This window comes from Biomphalaria glabrata, chromosome 2 (genome assembly GCF_947242115.1).
Source record: "Biomphalaria glabrata chromosome 2, xgBioGlab47.1, whole genome shotgun sequence".
Lineage (NCBI taxonomy): Eukaryota > Metazoa > Mollusca > Gastropoda > Planorbidae > Biomphalaria > Biomphalaria glabrata.
Window position 1 is genome coordinate 45,619,660 of NC_074712.1, and position 22,196 is coordinate 45,641,855.

Below are 22,196 nucleotides of genomic sequence, written 5' to 3' on the forward strand. Positions count from 1 at the left end.
CAATGTCCAGATGAGTTAGCTGATTTAAACTAGATGTGCATTCTCTTTTGGCTCTTTATCTAGATAAACTGTACAGATTTAATAACATGAATAGAACAAAACTTGAAAGTAAAATATTTTATTTATCTCATATAAAAACAAAACATTAATATTACTTACTAATGTACATGCATTCTAGTCTTTTGAATTAGCTCTTACTCAAATGCTAAAAATAGTCCTGGATTGTAGTCTTTGTCGGAATACAAGTTTTGGTATCATATTAATCTTCTACTGAGAGAAATGACCAAACTTAGGGAATTCTGTGCTTCTGGTCCACTGAGAGAAATGACCAAACTTAGGGAATTCTGTGCTTCTGGTCCACTGAGAGAAATGACCAAACTTAGGGAATTCTATGCTTCTGGTCCACTGAGAGAAATGACCAAACTTCTGGTCCATATTGAAATTTAAGTAGTAAATTACTCAGCAGTCATTGGTGCAAGAATGTATTATTCATGTTGCTTTCATAAATCAACTAGAATAAAGAGTTGTCTAGATTGTGAACTATTGGTTACCCTAGACTGCTTCAGTGAATGAGAGAGACATGGTATTTAGCTTTACAAGAATTCAAAAACTTCTTGATTTATTCACCAGCTTAATGTTTGCTGCAATGCATTTCTACACTAGATTCAATAAAACAAATCAGGTTAAAAATGAGTTGTGTTTGTATGCACAGAATTATTGCAGTCTAGAAAGTTTTTCGTTTGCAACCATAAAGGAATTAATTTCATTCTTACTTCACTTAGAAAAACAATATTATAGTCATGTAATAATATAAGCCTTCAATAAGTTATATTGCTACTAAAATCGGTGTAAAATTAACATAATAAAAAGATTTTGTGACCTTTTCAGGGTATAAATAATGATCAGATCAGCACAATTGCAAATTAATTATTTGATTTATATCTTAAAAAAAAAAGCAAAACTTATAATACATGTTATTACAGCTAAAAATTGTTTAAAGAATAAGTCAATAGTTTTGGAAACATTTATTTAACACTATTGAAATGGGATTTTTTTCAAAAGAAAGTAGCCTAGAATACAGGATCTAGTTAGAGTTATAGATATTGTGTATTAATAAATTGTGTAAGAATTGTATACACATATATATTGTCACAAATTAATTCCAGCTAATGTTGTCTACATAAGACAATGTGAAAAATGTTCCTGAATGTCATTTATTATTTATTGAACTCTTTAATGAATACATGCCTGAATGCCCATTGACGCATTCAAACCCTATTTAATTTTAGGATGATTATATTTGGAAAAAATATAACAGCCAAATATATACATTAATTAATTTCTAGGAAAATCATTACAGGTGTCTTTGAAATCCATGTCCAGGTTCCAGGCAAGCTTAATAAGAGTAACTGTACAAATGTGTTTAGAGAAGTCAAATGGAAAAGTGAACACAAAATAAAATAAAATAGAAAAAAAAAATCACAGTACTGACCAAATGAAGACAACTTGTAATTCAGCTAGTTAACAATTTAGGTTTTTATTTTAAATTATTAAGATTTTAGTATCTGATGTCTTCAATTAAATAGAAGAGCTTATGTACATAAACATGACAAAAACATTGTCACTGGAATGGTGAATGGCCTCCTTGTACATGCATTGCCTCAACAAATGGCTGTATCATTGCACCGAAAGGTCTGTGGATGCAATTGGTTTATGGAAAAGTCAAGGCATGGAAAACAAATTTAACTGACAAAAACATTAAAAACAAAAAATATTAAATTTTTTTTTTTTTTTTTTAAATCAATGCCTATTTAAATAAACTGATAGTGGTCTAGGATTTTTCATTCTATTCTAATTGTATCTGGTCAGATTGAATTGTGGCAGAACAGATTCAAATTGGATAGGATCTGATCAAACAGGATCAATTCTGATCAAATCAAATGGGATCCCAATTGGATCAAATCTGATAGAATTGGATGGGATCTGAACTATTGTATTGGATTGAATAATATCTGAATCAAATTGGATATGGTTTAGATCCAGATTAAATCTGTATTGTATCTGAGAGGATCAGTGCAGTTTGGATCAACAGGCCCGATTGAAATGAAAATACTTTATGAAGCTGATAGTGGTCTATAATTTCTTTTATTTTCGTAATGCTTCATTGCAAGGAGTATTTCTGCAAAAACCATATGATGTAAGGAATAAAAAAAATCTTTTTTTCTTCTATGTCATTCTGAACAATGATAAAAAGATGCAAGCCAAATTTAAAGATAATGAAATAAATCTGAAAAATTATAATGGTCAAACCAGAGTTTTCGCTGGGTGACCATTTAGCAAGTACATTTTTTTTCCAAAAATATTTACACAAACTGTCAAAACCATTAGAGCCGTTTTCAAAATACTGATTGATCCCAATTCCAACATTTTGAACCCAGGAAGAGAGTTTAAAAAAAAAAGAAAAAAAAAATTATGAAAAACGCAACAGATAACTTCTGTAATTTTTAGTTGTTTTTTTTTGTTTGTATATTTTAAAATCTATTAAGTTTTTTTTTCTTTACAAGGAGCTTACACTTGAGGAAACCAATTCATATGATTAAACTATTAAAAAAAAGTCCATGGTAAATGGACTTAATTTTAGACCTACGTGCTAAGAACTTCTTGTGGGAGGCTAGTGATATGAGATGGTATATCTTTCCCAGTTAGAAACTGTGCCACTTCTGATGAGAAATTGTTGCAGTTGTGGTGGAATAAATGATAGCTTTCAGGCCTATGAATGTATATAAATTATATTTATAAATATATATAAAAAACAAATGCACAATAGAAATATATAAGCTGAGAAGAATATAACAATTTATGCTAAAGATGAGATCTTTAGACAACTGATGACCACTGGATATTTAACTTGCAGAAGGTAGGTGAACCTACAAAACTCCTAATGAAAGACTTTTAAAAATTCAACTAGTCTATGACCCTAAACTAGGACTCACAGTGTAACAGTTCTACAGTATACCATATTCATGTTACAAGATTAAATAGAACAAGAAAATGTTCAGTTAGACTTACTTGTAGGTTGTAATAGAAAGCTCATGAAGATAATCCATAAAAACATCAAAAGGTATTTCTGTTTGCCCCAAGTTTACTATTTCCAGTGGATTTCCAAGAACTGTTCCACCCTGAACACAAGAAAAGACATTAAATTATAAATTCAAAACTCTGTTAGTGATGATGGCTCAAGGATCACTACAGAAGTCCACATGGCTGAAAGTTAGTTGAATGTTAGAAATTACTTTTAAATTTTAATGCAAATATTTAAGTAAGAAACATCATGTCAGGTAACTGATCAAATGGTTCTGAATTATCTTTTTTATTAAATCATTGCTGTAAATTATGTTTTCAAAACACATTTGAGAAAAACAATCACAGTAGCATTACATACTGGTGAACAAGCTTCTATTCCACTTGATCCTCCAAAGAAATATTCTTGACCATAAACAACAATTCCAGTATGCCATATACCATTTATTTGTCGGCCTGGAGAGATGGAGATTATAGTTTCAAAGATTACATATGATCATAAATTGAAAAAAAAAAACCCACTTTATTTCTGTGAAAATACCATCTGTCAAGCACATTTATGTTAGTAAAAAGTCAAGCCAACTGAAAAAAAAAACAACAAAAAACCAGAATCTATTTAATAGTATCAGTTTAATTAGAAGACTGTAAGCCCCAAGCCTGTGTTTGTTGTTAAAACTTTGTTGTTATTATTTTTGGCTATACTAAAGTGTCTTGTTCCATCCTAAGTATGACTCTTCTCTAAGCTAGAACATTATAAGCTTAACAAATCACAATCAAGGTACCACGGTAATGAGAAACCTTATAATTTAAAAAAACAACTAGTTTATTTAGAATGTTTCAGGTACATAAAAGTTACACATTAACATGACTTTAAAATAAAAATTATGACAATATATTTTTTTTTGTTTTGCTAGAATTCATATGCATACATAACATTTTTCTTGCTATAAGTTTTGTTTTAAGATAATGAAATATAAGAATCAGAACAACTTTGGCAAATCTACATAAAAAAAACTGATTATTAAGATGTATTAAAAGTTAAAAGATACATTAATTTTTTATTGTAAGTACCCAGAATTCCTTGAGACATTGCCCTTGCCATTCCCATTGATATGTCATAGATGTAAACCTTAACATCAGATGTCTGTGAAGCCATGGTTTTGAAACAATAGCAATGTCGGAAAAAGGACTAAATAGAATGTCTTCTTCTTTTGTTTCTGAAACTGTTAGAAGGTGCAGATGTAAATGTTCTTGTAGATCTATCCTTTTTAAACATCAGTGTAGATCAAATTATCTGTGGAATACTTATATCAACAAAGAAGTAAGAAAAATTGCAAATATTAAGAAATATTTCATTAAATATATTGATCTAAATCTAATATATCAAGTGAATAGAGATCTAGAATTGCAGATCTATGAATTCTATGCTGTCCATCTAATTTTAAAATATTGATTTAGACTTTAGATCTAAAACAGTTACATCTCTGAGTCTTGCTGTATCAAAGACTTAGAATCTTTACTACTGCATAAATGAATGTTTATACACTAAATAAGTGTACATCTACAAGAATCTCTGCTATGTCTATGATACTAATTCAAACTAATTGATAGTAATCAAGTCTAAGTTGATCACTAGAATACTAGATGATAGATCTATATATTAATATACTAGACTATACAGACTATACTCATATATTCATTATTATACAGATCTATAGACTACTACTACGTTACTAATACTACTAGAGTCTAGATCTAGAACTTTCTAGACACTTTTCATTCAACTTAAGACAACATAAGTGTAAGCCAAGTTAAGTAGAATTTCTAGATCTAGATCTAGATTCTATTATTGTAACTTATTATTATAGTATATACTATCACTAAGTCTAATTTACTATCACTATTATTAATTATAATTATTAGTATTACTAAATAACTAGTATTAGTAATTAATAAATATAGATCTATTATACTAGACTCTATATAAATATTAAATAAATAAATAATATAATAATTTAAATAATTATAATAATCGTCGAGGTTTAGTCTTTAACTTTAATTAATTTAATACAAAAATTCTACTTTTTTTTCTAGAATACCCTAAAATGTTCTTGGCCTACTCAGGCTACTGAAGTCCCACAATTTACAATAACACTACTATATATAGACCTAGATCTAGATCTAGACTAGAGTCTGTATAGTCTATATTATGACTTTTTTTTAAACTTTGAGTGTGAGACAATGACTACTCAAATTTTAGAAATAATCATTAATCACTATAGTTAAGAGTAAGCGTTCCTAACACCGGATGTTTCTATGTATTAAGAATAAAAATACATTCGCATAATACATTGTATAATAAATTGAATATTTTTTTTTTAATATCTGCCTGTTTTATAAGTAAGAAAAAAAAAAGGGAGGGGGGATGGGTTCATTATATTGTTATAAGTAAAAATAAAATAGGAGGGGTCCATGGTAAAATAAACAATATAGAGCTATAGTATGGAAACAAATCAACGGACGAAGCCTGTGGGTAATGCTAGTATTTTATAAAGTATGCCCATTCAAAATTCAATACGTTTATTTGGATTTTAAAAAGAAAAAAAATCAACATAGATATAAGCTTACATGCACACGATACACTTACATCTTTAAGTAAGACATCAACTTTGATTTCGAAGATTAAGGATGAATACAGCATTTCACATGACCACGCAAACCCAGTTGCGACCTGGTTTAGGCCTATATTCTTTTGTGAAGTAACGTCTGCTGTAATCTAACAAATATTATGCCAAATCTAATGCAGACAAAGGTGTTGTTCGGCGAGTACTATTTAAGCTTTAACTTTTAGTCGTCTGCTTCTGTCTTCGGCAAGGGATTTTCTATGGTGATAAATGTGTGACCCGAGACCTTCGTGAGAGCTCTACAGCTGTCTCTTTCTGAGGTCATCTAATGTCAGCTATTGTTCTCTATGCCAGTAAGGGCGAAATGACGCATGAGTTGATCGTTGTAGCACTTTCAGTGGGCACATTTGTTTCGTCATCTTCCTTAAACTTGCCTTAAAAATCGTTTTTGCCACGTGGTCATCCTCCGTGTGGTATAGACTAGATGTCCAAGCACAACTGTACAATGGTAAATAATGCCTCTACACTGTCCACACCCGCCCTCTTCAGAACAAGGTAATTTGTTAGGTAGGGCCTAGTTTTGCCAGAGAATGCTCACTATGGAGCGTTTGAGTAGCTTTAGATGCCTTCTATAGAGCCAAACTGCTTTAAAGACATTGATTTTGTTGGAAAGCGGAGAGACCTATTCAGCCATGCAAAACATGCTAGTTCTTCCTAGACTGTCCTAAGATTTTTGTGCTGAAATTGGATTGTGCCGACCAAAACCACGTCTTGTGCCATAATTTCAGTCCTTCTAGACTTATTGTAAGACTGAACTATTGACATATAGCTGTCAAAGCATTAATCTTATCTTATAAAACACAGACGTTACTTCAGAAAAAAAAAAAAAAAAGAGGATGATTACATCCTACGCGTGTTCCTAGGTCAATCTAGTCATGCATGTTAACCAATAACTTAAATTTTGCCTAGTCATTTGTTTTCCTGGCTGGCTCAGGCCATATAGGCCTACCTGTCTTTGCAATCCATTTTGTGAATGGGAGGTGATGAGTGCCGTGTGGTCGGGGATCAGCTAATCCCTAATAAGATACGTTGTTTCTTTATTTTGGCTTGAAGTCGAGCCATATTTATTAAGAAGCCTTCCATCGGGTTTACTGAGGATGCTCCATCTTACATAGATTTAAAGGCGCTCGAGAGTACACTCGAAAAGAAGATGCCGTATAGTGTTGGGACCAAAACACAATCTTGTGTTACCTCTCTCTTGATGAAGAATGCCCTAGAGGTGGACTTGTCAAACTGTATAGTGCAATGCATGTTATCACGAAAAACTGACACCATTTTCCGTAGCTTATTAGGACAGCCAATGTTCTCTAGTAAGTCAAACAGACCACTTCTGATGACCAGGTCAAAAGCCTTGGTCAGATCCATAAAAGCTAAATAGAAAGGTTGCTTTCTGTTCTTTGCCTTTCTCCAGTAGCTGCTGCAAGGAGAAAGTCATATCTTTGTGTTTCATCTAATTTTCCAAAATTGCAAGTGTTTGGAAGCTAGACAAAGCCGTTGGCGAGATAGCATTTGCGATCAGGTTCTGCGTAATACTCAATCCATCACTCGTGCAGCGCCCAATCACTGATGACTATCCCATCTTTTGACTTAAGCACACTTTCTGGTGTGAAGTCATACCCTCATATAGTGATCTGATGCTGCCTGTCAGTAGCCTACACGATTGGATGTTTTGACACAGTGCCTGCCAGTATTTTTAAATGTAGAAGTGAAGCTAGCTGCTGAAACAAATGATGATACATACATATATTAAACACCAGGGACCAAGTTTTTAAATGAGAGAAAGTAGTGAATTAAATGCGACGAAAATAAGGGACTGCGCCGGCGGTGTTGTCGTTACCAGGGTCACTTGTTCGAGACTGCTGCTGTTCATTTATTTTAATATATGTATCAATATTTGTAAGCACACTGTATCGCAGTTCTTTGGGCGTTGCTCCGAGTAGCACTAAGTTTTTGTACGATGCATAGGATAGGGCTCCTTCTGGTATTTGATCAGAGCTACTCTTTTGTCCCTAGTGTCAGTTTCCACTTCTGACAGACTTGCTTCATAACAGTCTTCATTTGTCTTTTTTTTTCTTCCAAAGACCAGAGACAATGTTTGGTAAAAATCCTACTTTTTTCTACATCAGTCATTGAGAAGTTATTCAAAGCATCCGCCAATTCGATGCGTAGATCAGAATTGGCTTTACAAGGTATTCAGGCGTGGATTCTTTTTCCCAGTGATGTGTGGATCGTAATGGGCAGCAGTTGCTAGTGCCCAGGTTAGGTTGTACGTGAATATTTCATATGCATTTAAAATAGGGTTATGACACAGTTCTAGACCAATTTTGTCTTTGAATTAAAATGAAATGGGATCATGTGACTTCAACAGATTTGTTAATCATGAGACTTGGACCAGATTATGTAGATTCTACTTCTTGAAATTATAAATTTATTATTCTACTCAGGGATTTTTTAAAAATTGTTTATAGCAAATGGGAAGATATCTGTTTAGGTGAAAGATTGTTAAAATTCGGTATATTTTGAGCATTTCGATCCTAATCTACAGATTGTTAATGACAAAGTTCAGTGAGAAATAAAGGTTTGAATTACTTTACTTAATAAAAGTAATTTTTAATCCGTGGTTTAACATTCCCTAGAGCCCAGATGATGGAGGTAAACTGACATTAGACTTTACCCGTTTATTTGTCTCATCGTTTCTGAGAGTGTCATACGGTTTAGCTGCACTTTTTGTTTGGTTACTTTTCCAAGTCAATGTTAAGTAGGGTTTACCTTAGAGATGCAGCTTTAGTTGGATATTAAGCAGAAACACATTTTCATTGAAGGTCCCCCAAATGTTATTATCCTATATTTCGAAATCTCCAGAATCTTTTTAGAATTTTTTTTTGGTAGAATATAGATCAAGTGTTTAAAAGTATGTCTTAGACACGATTTAAATTAAAAAAAAGGGACTGCGCCTTTCTTAAGAATGACTGCACGTACAAGGTAACTACTGATTTAAAAAAAAAAAGGTTAGTGCAATGAAAGGTCGAAGGTAGTTTCACGGGGGAGGGAAGATGGTGGCTCCAGTCGGGCGGACAGTGCTGTGTACGAACAAGCATCAGACGCCGAGAGCCGTGAGAAAAAAATGGTGAGCGACTGTAGTACTCACGGCAAGGGGGCAAAGGTGCTGCGCCTTTCATTAGCCCGCGGAGTCGAGAGTGAGTCCAGCTAAATGCTGTGTTTGTTAGTATCGTGTTTTTTTTTTTGTTTGAGTTTCCTAAATTTTGAGTCACGGATATAAAAGGGCCTAACTTATTTGCTTATAAAGTTTGGCTCACATTTTACCAGCGCTACGTGGACCTATTACATAAAAAAAAATATCTAGATCTACCTATAAAAAGAAAGTCTAGCGTACCCCTTTCAACTGACAGTATGGCTCTTTAAAGATTCATGTAGACTACTACCCTACCTCACTGAGTTACTATCAGCATTTTCACAAGGTTAGTCATTTATCTTTCAAGTTTCTCTATGACTTGTGTAGCCCATATCATTTGTAATTCGCTTACATGCACTGATGAAGGTAAACTCTAGCTAGTGATTTAAGCGTATAGAATTAGATATGAATGTATTATTGTTTCAATTTAAAATGTGGATAAACATGCAGATTTACAAAAATCTGTTAAAATTGGCCTAATGATAAAACCAAAATTAAAAAGACTTATTTAATAATATTCCCTTGATTAAATCATAAAAATTTATATTATAACTATTAATCAAATAAAATCACTCAAATAGTGGACTTAACATTGTAAAATTTAGTTGGCCTTTTCTAATTTCTATTTTCTTAAAAATGATTAGAAGGCCAGAATTTTATGTAAGTTGCCATTTTAGTTGCCTGATAGCTCATACAATGATCTATTATTAGATTCAGTTCATTTCAGTTACATTGCTTGAAATAGATCTTTATCAAAGACTATATAGATATATACAGGACTGCCAACACTTAGGGTAACTAAGCATAAGTTTCGTTCAACACCAAAATGTGAGATGAGGTACCTCCGGTATAAACTTATTTTATGACATTCACGATGTTTGAATGATGATGCCAGCTTGGATAATATATTTCTCTTTTCATCACATTTCACAATTTCTTTTTTCATTGTATACTATTAATATGAGTTAAATAAGCGATTAATAAGAGAGTCAATACAGTTTTGAGAGTGTCATTTATTACCCAAGTAGCCTATAAGCCTATAATGGGTGATAAAGTTAAGTCTGTGAGTGAGTCAGTCTAAAAAAAAGAAAAATAACAATAGTGAGTCCCTGAGCCTACACACTCACATCTTTACCAACTTTTATTTACATCTAGATTCTATACCTATTTTTTAATTGTTCCTAATTTTTCTTCACCTAATAGAATTCTAGAATCATTGTTCCTACTTCAATAAAAAGTAATTTTACACGTAGTAAACATGTAAACTTTGACCCAGACTTAGTGACCTATGGCTATAAACTATATCTACATATACGACCATACAAACTACTATAATTTGTTTTTGAAAAAAGTACTTAATGGGTTTTTAATTATACATATATAAACTAGCTAGAACATTATCTATATAAATGCTCTTTCTTTAAGTTGGTAATTCAGATTTTGTTGTTATAAAAATCTGGCTATGTCTATAGCACTGTTACTAAAATTATGACTAAGAAATATTTTGAACGTAATGTTTATCTTTAGTGATGGTTTCTTTATATAGTAAACTAATTCACCGGAAGTCATTCTTCTAACACTACACTGCAACCAAGGACGCCTCGATATACGGGACTTATTGAATTGAATAATATAGGCGTGGTGCGCACAGTTGGCAGTCCTGTAAATATATAGTCTATGATCTATATGTAGAAGCCAACGAAGTAAGTGCATGACGTGTAGTTTGGTGAAGCCGCGAGCCAGAATCACAATACTTTTGGTCTACAAAAGTGTAGATGTAATTAAGTAGGCTACTGGGATATATTCAAAAATTATTGTTATAGATGTAAACTTAAATAGACAATACGCCATATACAAAGCGCTTAAGGCACCCTTCCTCCTTACAAACATTGGACGGAAGGGGCGGTCCACCCTGTGCATCAAACTTAGATTTTTGGGCGGGGCAGCAAGTATTGTTTTTCTAAAGTTAAAGCTAGTTATCGTTCTTTATTGTCTATGTATATTGAAAAGAAAAGAGAGAAAAAAGGAGGGGGGGGGGCAAAGAAAGGTCTGGTTAATGCTCACCTCATCACAAGCAGCACAAATAAGCTAACTACGTCACTGCAGAGAAACACAAGATGTTTATGTAAGAACTCTTACTGTCTGCATAATTAGACGATAACGTCTCTCCACATAGAGCTCCGCGTTCTTCTTTTATCTCAGACTTATCCCTTAAACTGTGCGCGCGTGTGTGCGTGCTGATCCCTGTTACGTTTTTTTCTTTGATTTATCACACTCTCACTCTCAAGGCGGGACGATAAAACATTAATATCTCCATACAGATTTATATATATATATATATATATATATATATATATATATATATATATATATATATATATATATAACTACAGCATAAATGAAACCCACAATGCCTGTTTTAGTTAGTATAGACACGATTAGTGATGTAGGCTACACACGCGTTTAGTTACATTCTAGTAGTAAATGTCCATGGTAAAGTTTGAAGATCTCATCAAGTTCTTTCAGATAGAAGTCAAAAGAAAACTAAATATAAAAGCAAGAATAACATAAAAAAGATACGTTAAAAATAAACTTATACGAAGTGTAATTGTATCATTTAGTTTTGATCAGTCATAAAATTAAATTTATAATAGATCTAGAGACAAACAACAGACAAACAAAGTGAGTTGATATAAGTTTTGTAAAAAAAAGCTATATCTACATTAGGCCGAAGAAGTGAATTCAGTGACGCACAAGTTCTTTGCAGTTATTGAAAAAAAAACAACAAACAGGCACCGCTTCTTATTATGATTACTTGATCAGAGGCAGAGAAAATTCCACCCTCCAATGTCCTCCTTGCATATATAAGAGAAAAACTACTCAAACTCAAAGAAAACAATTAAAAAAAAAAGCAATGTAAAACAAGGTTACAATGACAGATTGTGTGGAAACACAAACTCAAAATCAGCCCCAGAAGTGGTCCACCCAGGCAGGTAAAAAGGCAGGTTTCAATATTTTCAGAAAGAACATCAGAATGAAATTCTATCAAAGACAAATGACAGAGAAGAATGGAGAAAGAAGGTTGACAGATCCTGTGTGGTGCCCCAGCGGTCCAGCAGACCAAAGGATAGGTGAAAGCAAAGTTAGATGTGGACCTGGCCTAACTGATGTCTTATAATGAATATCTAATTGATCTAATTGTTTAGTAAAGGGCCAATCTCTTATTCCTCAAGAAAAAAAAATTAAGTTTAATGATAGAACTCAAGATAACAGATTAGTCTTTACTTTTATACATAATAAACAGATACAATAGTGGCTACATGTTACATTACCCTAATTCAGAATGTTATTGTTATAGCGACATGATAAGGTTTGAACTAAAAACCTAGGGCTGACAAACAAATTGCGGGGGCCCAATTTAATGGATGCTTGCGAGGCCCCCTCTTTATTTTATTTTTTTTAAATAACAACTCTCTCTATTAATTAGATCATTATATCAACATTTATTACACAACATGCATTTACCTTTACCTTTACATTTACATTTACCTTTACCTATCCCTTAGTCTGTTGGACCGTTGGGGCACCAAGCAAGACTCGTTGAACGTCTTTCTCCATTCCTCCCTATTTTTTGCCTTCCCTAGTATTTCCAGAGCTGTGTCTGTGACTGCTGTGTTTAGCATATTGACTTGTGTGTCGATATCCTGGTCATTGGAGTCCAAGATATTGAGGGCTGCAAAGCGTCCTCCTACTTGTGCCTCGAATATGGCAGCTACTTGGGGGTCTTTCAGCTTGTCGAGGTCAAATTTTATCCTGGTACGTCCTTGTTTTGTTACCTTTTTTAGGTGTAATTTGAAGGTCATCATAACAAGGTTATGGTCGCTTCCAATGTCAGCTCCAGGAAAACTTCTTGTTTTGGCAGTATTGATGCTTGCCTTAAAACGCTGCTGCACCATGATATAGTCGATCTGGTTGTGGTGTTCTCCGTTCGGACTATGCCTTGTGGTTATACGCGATTTTTTGTGGTACCTTGGTGTGTTAGCCAGGAAGAGATTGTTGTATTTCGCAAATTCTAAAAGTCTTTGACCTCATTCATTAGTTGAGAGGTTATTGTATCTTCCACACTTGCCTTTCCAGGTTTGGTAGGAGTCGCTTCCTACTTTGGCATTCCAGTCTCCTTGTACAACAAGAATGTTCCTTTTCGGGACCTTATTGACCACTTCCTGTAATTGCTCATAATTGCTCATAAAACTCTTCTACTGCCTCGTCGTCATATGTTGATGTAGGAGCGTATGCTTGAATGATGGTGATATTGAAGGGTGATACCTTTAAACGTATGGAGATGAGTCGACTGGATATAGGATAACAGTTCACAACGCAGTTGCTGTAGTTCCTGTGTACAAAAAATCCTGTTCGTGAACATCTTGAACACAACATGCATTGGAAGCAATAAATGCAATAGGCGCCAGTGGGTGAATTCAAGTTAAGCCAATCGTACGATACCCTAAATATGTTAACCCTTTTAGTCCGACATCTTTACAAGCATGGGACAAGAGCCCTAACTGAAATGCAGAATGTAATTTGCGGGGCCCCTGCCAAGATTGGAGCAATCGGTAAAATCGGCCTATGGTCGGCCCTGTATACACTGTCTCCCTCCATTCCTCTACTAGTCACTGCCAGATTCTGTTACGCCGATGGTTTCCAACTTTTATAATCCAGTAACTCAAGGTTATCCCGAAACGAAATCTTATCCAAGAGGCCAGAAAAAAAACATGAGCTCAGAGATCTATTGATGTTTAAATGTACTAGCATCAGTAGCATGTACCACGTGGACTGGGTTGATGGCATCACGTGTCTAGCAGAACACACCAAGATCATTGCGGTATGATTACGTTAGTCAGTGTTTACAATGACGGCAGAAATTTAGCTTCGAAGGTGGAAAAATCTGCCCACATTAAGATTCAATCGTTTCTGAAAACGTTCGCTTTTGTGCTAATAATATTGAAGGTGAAACAAAAATACTTATGTATTTTCAACTCTTTTTTTTCTTTTTTTTTTCCACAAAAATATATTCAATTGATTCCAGTAGCATAACCAGAATTACACATGAGCCTGTTTGGAATTATTAGAAATATTAAATAAACGATCTAGAAATTGCAATACATGTTATTTATTGCGTCTCAATGAGTTTTTTTTCTCCAGCTTACCATGAACTGAATTGTTGGTCATCCTTAACACGCTAAATAATAATAAAAACAAGGTTACAAAGACAGTTTGTGTGGAGACACAAACTCAAAATCGGCCTCCGAAGTGGTCCACCCAGGATGTTAAAAAGGGAGGTTTCAATATTTTCAGAAGGAACACCAGAATGAAATTCTATCAAAGACAAATGACAGAGAAGAATGAAGAAAGAAGGTTGACGGATCTTGCGTGGTGCCCCAGCGGTCCACAGAGCAAAGGATAGGTGAAAGTGAATGTGAAGTTAGATGTGAACCTGGCCTAACTAATGTCTTATAACGAATGTATAATTGCTCTAATTGTTTTGTAAAGGGACAATTTCTTATTCCACAAGTATAAAATATTTCCGTAAGAAAAAAAATTTATTTAGCTATGTGAACTGTAACTAGTGTACGCTACTGTAGTTCACGCGATTATATGAAAAACTAGTTATTAATTGTTGTTTTAAATGATGTCCAACTTATATGCATACTAAATACATTTTTTCCTTTTAAAAAAAAGTAAACATTTTTTTGTGTGTAAATGTAGTACTTAGTATGACAGAACTTAACTTAGCAATAAAAATGAAAAAAAAATTTAACAAAAGTTCTAAAACTGTTTGCATAAATGTGTTAAAAATATGGTAAATTGATATTTCCCCTACTAATGAGCCCCCAGTGTTTGTTACTATTAATAGTAAATAGTTGCAAAAGTGGTGTATTTTTATGAAAAAAACTGCTTGCATAAGTGATTTGAAAAATTATATTTTTCGCTTTCAGAAAAGAAAAAAGTAGCCGTTGCATCAGAACTTTGAATGGTCTAAAATATTATGATGTCGGATTTTCAATATCTTTTCTAGTTTACGAGATCTAAACGGGACGGACGGACGGACAGACATTCCACACAAAACTAATAGCATCTTTTCCCTTTTCGGAGGCCGCTAAAAAGTTAAATTTCCCTTTCAGACCATACGGTCAGATGATGCAAAGATCAGGTTTCTGTTGCCTATGGTGAAATGTGTCATATAGCCAGCATAACGACCAAACCACTTTTACTTGTCCCCAACTAATGTCAGGCCCCATTAGAGCTGGGTGGACTCAGAGGCGCCTTCAAGATCCCGAAATTAAAAATTCCAGTCTTCACCAGGAATTTGATCCTACCGGTTTGGAAGCCAAGCGTTTTACCACCCAGCCACCTAACACGCTAAATGTAGACCTCATATTGATTACTCTGGATACGCGACGTTTTGGCGAAGGCCGTTTCTGTGCGAAAGGTTCTGATAATAATTTATACAACTCTTAGCTTTTTTGAACACTATTAAAACACACCCACTCACACATTCTGATGTTATTGACATAACAATGATTCTCAAGAAACTGAAATCCTAAATTAAATAAGCAAAAATAACTCCTTTTACACTACACAAATACTACAATAATGTCTGTTTACTATATCTAGACTGCCTTTATCTCTAAATAATGTCTGTTTACTGTATCTAGACTGCCTTTATCTCCTACAATAATATCTGTTTACTGTATCTAGACTAACTTTCTCTCCTACAATAATGTCTGTTTACTGTATCTAGACTGCCTTTATCTCCTACACTTATGTCTGTTTACTGTATCTAGACTGCCTTTTTCTTCTACAATATTGTCTGTTTACTGTATCTAGACTGCCTTTATCTCCTACACCAGTGGTTCCCAAACTTTTTTGTCTCGTAGACCCCTTGCCATGTTTTCTTGTTTTCGGTAGACCCCCTGCTCAACTTGCACATTTTTGCAAATTCATTAACATTTTTTTTTAAACAAATTTCTAACTGTAGTGAGTTGAGGAGTGAAAAAGTAATTTAAAACTACACAACTTAGGATATTATTTTTAATATACGAATTAGACGGTCTATGAAGTAGTCTTTCCAACATTAAATATTAATAAATTAATTAATTAATTAATATGCCTTAAGTATCATTGTAAAAGGTTTCGCAAAGAGCAGTTTTTCGTGTATTTCTTTATCTTTCACGTGTTGCTCAAATGTTGAATCTGCTGAACTGTTTTCATTAACAGGAGATGGGTCAAAGGCGAGTAACTGGAGCCTAAACCAGTAAACTTCGAGCAGGAAGGGCTCATTAGCCTTGGCTTGCTACCCACCTAGCAGAAGGAAAACTGAATTCAAACCTCTGCTGCCTTGCTACTACACCCAAACATGGGAAAGGTCTCGTGGGTCAACCCTAAGGAAATATAAGGAGACGGTGACCATTAGCGCCATGTATTTCTGGGCCGTCCCCTCTTTCTCTTTCCTTGGGGGTTCCAGGTTAGGGCTTGCCTTGTTATGTTGGATGCAGGCTTGCGAAGGGTGTGAACTATCCATCTCCAGCGTCTCTGAAGGTTATCTACTTCAGTGGGCTGCTGCTTTGTTCTTCGCCACAGTTCCTCATTCAAGATCTTGTCTGGCCAGCGGATCATAAGAATTTTCATCAGGCAGGTATTGATGAATAGATGGATTTTTTTCACGGTGGTGATGATGGTTCTCCAGGTCTCCGCGATGGGCAAGACGTGGCGACAGTTAGAGAGATTCGCCCAGAACCGAGATGCCTGGAGGCAGCTGGTTGGTAACCTATGCCCAGAAGGGACTACAGGCATAGATGAGATGAGATGGTGACCATTAGACAGTTTGTAGCACACAGCGCTACACCTTGTCAGACCAAACTGTATTTATGTATTTTGCAAAGATTTACATAAGAAGCTTTTAATTTTATAACTCATGCCACTGAAGCGCCCTAGAACTGTATTGTTGCTTAAAGAACTTCTTTTAATAATAACAGATGTAGGTTTGTGCAAAACGGCTGGTAGAATCAATGTTTGACCTTGGCTGTTTTCCGTATTTTGCTATAAGAAAAGAAATCTTGTAAGACTCTCACAAACCATCATCTTCTCTATATGATGTCGAAGTATAATTTTGCGGGTCTATTTTGAACTTTGAGTGTTCGAAAGTTTTTAAAATCTTTATTTTTGTCAGGGTAGCATTGTCTCATATGATCTTCCAGCGAACCTGGTTCATATCGTCATAAAAAAGTCACTTAGGCTTGTTCGACAAGGAAGGAATGAATCAAAATTTTAAATAATTGTATTGTCTACATTTTTTTTTTTTTGTTCTAAATATTAGTTACATGAAGACAAAATTAAGCTATTTAAATAAGTATTGAAATTGATTACAACAATTTTTCATTTGAATAGCAGGATAAATATTTAAAGGATTAACGAAGGTACAAATCTTATATTAGTGTAGGGAATAATTACATTAGTGGAATGTGAACATTAAATGTGCTTAAATAAAATCTATTATCGTAGACCCCCGTGGGCATCTCATGGACCCCCAATTTAGTTTTTTACTTTCGTGGACCCCTTGGAGGTCTTCGTAGACCCCTGGGGGTCTATATAGACCACTTTGGGAATCACTGTCCTACACTAATGTCTGTTTACTGTATCTAGACTGCCTTTTTTTTCGTACTCTAATGTTTGTTAACTGTATCTGGACTGCCTTTATCTCCTACACTAATGTCTGTTTACTGTATCTAGACTGCCTTTTTGTCGTACACTAATGTCTGTTTACTGTATCTAGACTGCCTTTTTGTCGTACACTAATGTCTGTTTACTGTATCTAGACTGCCTTTTTGTCGTACACTAATGTCTGTTTACTGTATCTAGACTGCCTTTTTGTCGTACACTAATGTCTGTTTACTGTATCTAGACTGCCTTTTTTTCGTACTCTAATGTTTGTTTACTGTATCTAGACTGCCTTTATCTCCTACACTAATGTCTGTTTACTGTATCTGGACTGCCTTTATCTCCTACACTAATGTCTGTTTACTGTATCTAGACTGCCTTTATCTCCTACACTAATGTCTGTTTACTGTATCTGGACTGCCTTTATCTCCTACACTAATGTCTGTTTACTGTATCTAGACTGCCTTTATCTCCTACACTAATGTCTGTTTACTGTATCTAGACTGCCTTTATCTCCTACACTAATGTCTGTTTACTGTATCTAGACTGCCTTTATCTCCTACACTAATGTCTGTTTACTGTATCTAGACTGCCTTTATCTCCTACACTAATGTCTGTTTACTGTATCTAGACTGCCTTTTTGTCGTACACTAATGTCTGTTTACTGTATCTAGACTGCCTTTTTGTCGTACACTAATGTCTGTTTACTGTATCTAGACTGCCTTTATCTCCTACACTAATGTCTGTTTACTGTATCTAGACTGCCTTTATCTCCTACACTAATGTCTGTTTACTGTATCTAGACTGCCTTTATCTCCTACACTAATGTCTGTTTACTGTATCTAGACTGCCTTTATCTCCTACACTAATGTCTGTTTACTGTATCTAGACTGCCTTTTTGTCGTACACTAATGTCTGTTTACTGTATCTAGACTGCCTTTTTGTCGTACACTAATGTCTGTTTACTGTATCTAGACTGCCTTTATCTCCTACACTAATGTCTGTTTACTGTATCTAGACTGCCTTTTTGTCGTACACTAATGTCTGTTTACTGTATCTAGACTGCCTTTATCTCCTACACTAATGTCTGTTTACTGTATCTAGACTGCCTTTATCTCCTACACTAATGTCTGTTTACTGTATCTAGACTGCCTTTTTGTCGTACACTAATGTCTGTTTACTGTATCTAGACTGCCTTTTTGTCGTACACTAATGTCTGTTTACTGTATCTAGACTGCCTTTATCTCCTACACTAATGTCTGTTTACTGTATCTAGACTGCCTTTATCTCCTACACTAATGTCTGTTTACTGTATCTAGACTGCCTTTATCTCCTACACTAATGTCTGTTTACTGTATCTAGACTGCCTTTTTGTCGTACACTAATGTCTGTTTACTGTATCTAGACTGCCTTTTTGTCGTACACTAATGTCTGTTTACTGTATCTAGACTGCCTTTTTGTCGTACACTAATGTCTGTTTACTGTATCTAGACTGCCTTTATCTCCTACACTAATGTCTGTTTACTGTATCTAGACTGCCTTTTTGTCGTACACTAATGTCTGTTTACTGTATCTAGACTGCCTTTTTGTCGTACACTAATGTCTGTTTACTGTATCTAGACTGCCTTTTTGTCGTACACTAATGTCTGTTTACTGTATCTAGACTGCCTTTTTGTCGTACACTAATGTCTGTTTACTGTATCTAGACTGCCTTTTTGTCGTACACTAATGTCTGTTTACTGTATCTAGACTGCCTTTTTGTCGTACACTAATGTCTGTTTACTGTATCTAGACTGCCTTTATCTCCTACACTAATGTCTGTTTACTGTATCTAGACTGCCTTTTTGTCGTACACTAATGTCTGTTTACTGTATCTAGACTGCCTTTTTGTCGTACACTAATGTCTGTTTACTGTATCTAGACTGCCTTTATCTCCTACACTAATGTCTGTTTACTGTATCTAGACTGCCTTTTTGTCGTACACTAATGTCTGTTTACTGCAGTGATTCAAGAAATAATGAAACAATAAAAGTCACCTAAGAAATTAAAAAAAACCAAATAGAACTCAAGTCGTACACTAAAGAGAGTCACAACTTTTTCTTCCATGTTAGTTTATAAAATAGATTGCATTGAACATTATATTCATTCAATAATACAAAAGAAAAAAGGAGGAATGGAGAAAGACGGTCGAAAAGTCTTGCCTGGTGCCACAACGGTCCAACAGATTAAGGGTAAAGGTAAAAAAGGCAATTAGTAAAAGCTTTACTGAGATAATAAAACCCTATGTTGAATAATAGGCCATACATGTATACTAAAATATTTAATAGACGGTTTTTTTCCACTAAAAGTACAATTAGTAAAGAAAAAAAAGTGATCAAACCTTAAACTTGGCAGAGCGTATCGTCGGTAGATTTCGATTTCTAGTATGTCTGCCTGAGATTGATCTGCTATCAGTTAGTGAATGATACAATCGAATTAGACACTTGCCATAGTACCACTGTAGTCTTGATCTCCTACTTTAGGAGTTTATAAAACAGAATAAACTTACTGATTAAATAAAAGTGGTTGTACAAAGTAACAATAAAGTTCTATTAGATTCTATTTGATATAACTGATAGTACTTGTCTTTTTTCATTGCTTTCCGAAATTTGTCTACAGGTTCAGGAGCCATTGAGACGCCTGCAGTAAATGTCGTTTCTATCATAATGTGACTACAAGAAATCCAGATCTATCAGACTGTTCTTGAAATAAATTTCTCTGTAGAAATTTTAGGATGTACATTCCATTTCCAATAATGTCATCAGAAATTTTGAATTGGAAGAAGTCGTGGCTGCTAGTGCTACCCCTGATCCACCAAGTCCTCACATTGCCTTTCACCGATACTGTCTCCCACGCTCCTGAAACTACGACCAGGACTCAATGTCTCAGCTTGGAGTCCAGCAGGTGCACCAAATTCTACAGCTCGTTTCTGGCACCGAACGTATACGGAGACTTGACTTTCCAGGATGCATCTCAAAGACTGGAGAGCGTCTTGGTCGGCTACGCCCACCTCCCAGACACGCTGCTCGTGTTTCTCTGCTCGCTGTACATGCCGCCATGCCTGGACAATGTCAAATTGCCCACCTTTGGCAGCAAAGCTGCTTTCAGAACGCCCTTGCCTTGCATGACGATGTGCGAGCTGGCCGAAAAAGAAGTAAGAGATTTGCGCATTGGTGCAGATGTTGAAAATACCTGGCCAATCAGCTGCTCAACATTACCAACGGACTATTGTCTAAATCTGGCAGGTAAGCTAACCTTTTCATGTGCAATCTAAAGCTCTAGACTAAAAGTCTATATTCTGTACACGACCTAGACACACTGGACACACTCTCTAATAATCTATTTTGGATACTCGTTATTTTACAGAAAAAAAAATCTATATAAAGCCCGGCAAAAGTTCTAGAATTTTTCTAAAAACAAAAAGCAGCCGGATAGTCTGAGAGTCATGATCAGAGTAGAGCCCTTTTTTTTTAAATTTTAGTTTTTGGAATACATGTAGTCATGTACCTACAAAAACTAAGCGTTAAAGTGAGTTTGTGTTACAGATGAACTCTTGGGCGGATCCTGCGAGTCAGACGTTCTTACATATTACATTAGGCCTACATTCACAAACGTGACAACGAGTTAACCAGTGTGAGACCAATTATCAAGTTTCACAGATCTTTGTAGAACAAACATGAGGGTCGTTATTGACCTCGTCATTTTGTAGGACTTGTGGATCATTTAGATTCCAATTTTTTTTAACAACACGAAATGGTTTCTTGAACTATATGAGTGTTTGTATGTGTGGGTGCATGCGTACCGGAACGTATGAGTGTCCAAATATTATATTAACAAATTTGAGATTCAAAGCCTATACATTAGTTTATTGACGTAGCATTCTTTTATATTCATCTTTTATGAAAATACAAGTGGCCTATAACTTAGTGGGATGGTCTTGTGAGAATCAACGCAATTTAAGTTTTCCTTCCTTATTAGAGAGTCTCGTTTATGGCGAAAATGTTTTAATCGCCAGCATTGTGGTGTCTCCAGTGTACAGGGTTAATAAGCTATGTGTGTGTGTGTGTGTGTGTGTGTGTGTGTGTGTGTTTTTTAAAATTGTATGATATCTTTGTGCTGTTTGTTTTTAGCTAAGATGATTTTATTGGTCCAAACAAATAGAATTTCTTGTATCAGTGTTTCTATCTTACGATAGAAATATATTTAGTACCAGATGTGTAGTAAAATTGATGTTATCAAGTACCTGAGGATCTTGGGGAAAATTGACAAACAAACAGAAACCCCACAAATCTAGATCTTACTTTTTTAATAGACAGCATGACTTTTAAATACAACAGCTAATAAAGAACATATGTGTTTCAAAACACAATCTTTGGCTTGTCTGAGTAGTCACAAAGAATACTGCATCCCTTCCGAACATTAGGAATAGAAGACTATAACTTTTATTTTTCATTGATAGTTTTTGTTTCATTTTATTCTTA

The 22,196-nt window shown here is 34.7% G+C and overlaps 3 protein-coding genes across 5 annotated transcripts in view; 1 reads left to right on the plus strand and 2 right to left on the minus strand.

Moving 5' to 3' along the window:
- Positions 1-22,196, minus strand: part of LOC106074259 (group XIIA secretory phospholipase A2-like) — a 76,336-nt gene that overhangs the window by 32,103 nt on the left and 22,037 nt on the right. The window lies entirely within an intron of this gene.
- LOC106074077 (desumoylating isopeptidase 1-like) lies at positions 103-5,357 on the minus strand. Of its 3 annotated transcripts, none has more exons than XM_056020855.1 (6): positions 5,181-5,357; positions 4,153-4,375; positions 3,443-3,537; positions 3,070-3,179; positions 2,648-2,770; positions 103-1,694 (listed from the first exon to the last, which is right to left on the minus strand). In XM_056020855.1, the coding sequence occupies exons 2-6, from the start codon at positions 4,235-4,237 to the stop codon at positions 1,622-1,624; spliced, it is 486 nt and encodes a 161-aa protein (XP_055876830.1). In that variant the 5' UTR covers positions 4,238-4,375; positions 5,181-5,357; the 3' UTR covers positions 103-1,621. The 3 variants fall into 3 exon arrangements, with proteins under 3 accessions (XP_055876830.1, XP_013090292.2, XP_055876829.1); XM_013234838.2 differs by having other exon boundaries at positions 4,153-4,385; XM_056020854.1 differs by having other exon boundaries at positions 4,153-4,385; positions 5,164-5,357.
- LOC106057543 (uncharacterized) overlaps positions 8,900-22,196 on the plus strand; it is a 50,145-nt gene continuing 36,848 nt past the window's right edge. The window contains exons 1-2 of the mRNA XM_056020848.1: positions 8,900-9,244; positions 20,335-20,960. Coding sequence (XP_055876823.1) covers positions 20,450-20,960 — 511 coding nt within the window. The 5' untranslated portion in view covers positions 8,900-9,244; positions 20,335-20,449. The remainder of the gene's footprint in view (positions 9,245-20,334; positions 20,961-22,196) is intronic.

Coding starts and splice junctions, on each gene's coding strand:
- LOC106074077 (XM_056020855.1), bottom strand. CDS start 4,237: ATGGCTTCACAGACATCTGATGTTAAGGTTTACATCTATGACATATCA. Junction 3,538..4,152: donor AATGTCTCAAGGAATTCTGG/GTACTTACAATA, acceptor CCATCTCTCCAG/GCCGACAAATAAATGGTATA. Junction 1,695..2,647: donor CCACAAGAAGTTCTTAGCAC/GTAGGTCTAAAA, acceptor TTGCATCCACAG/ACCTTTCGGTGCAATGATAC.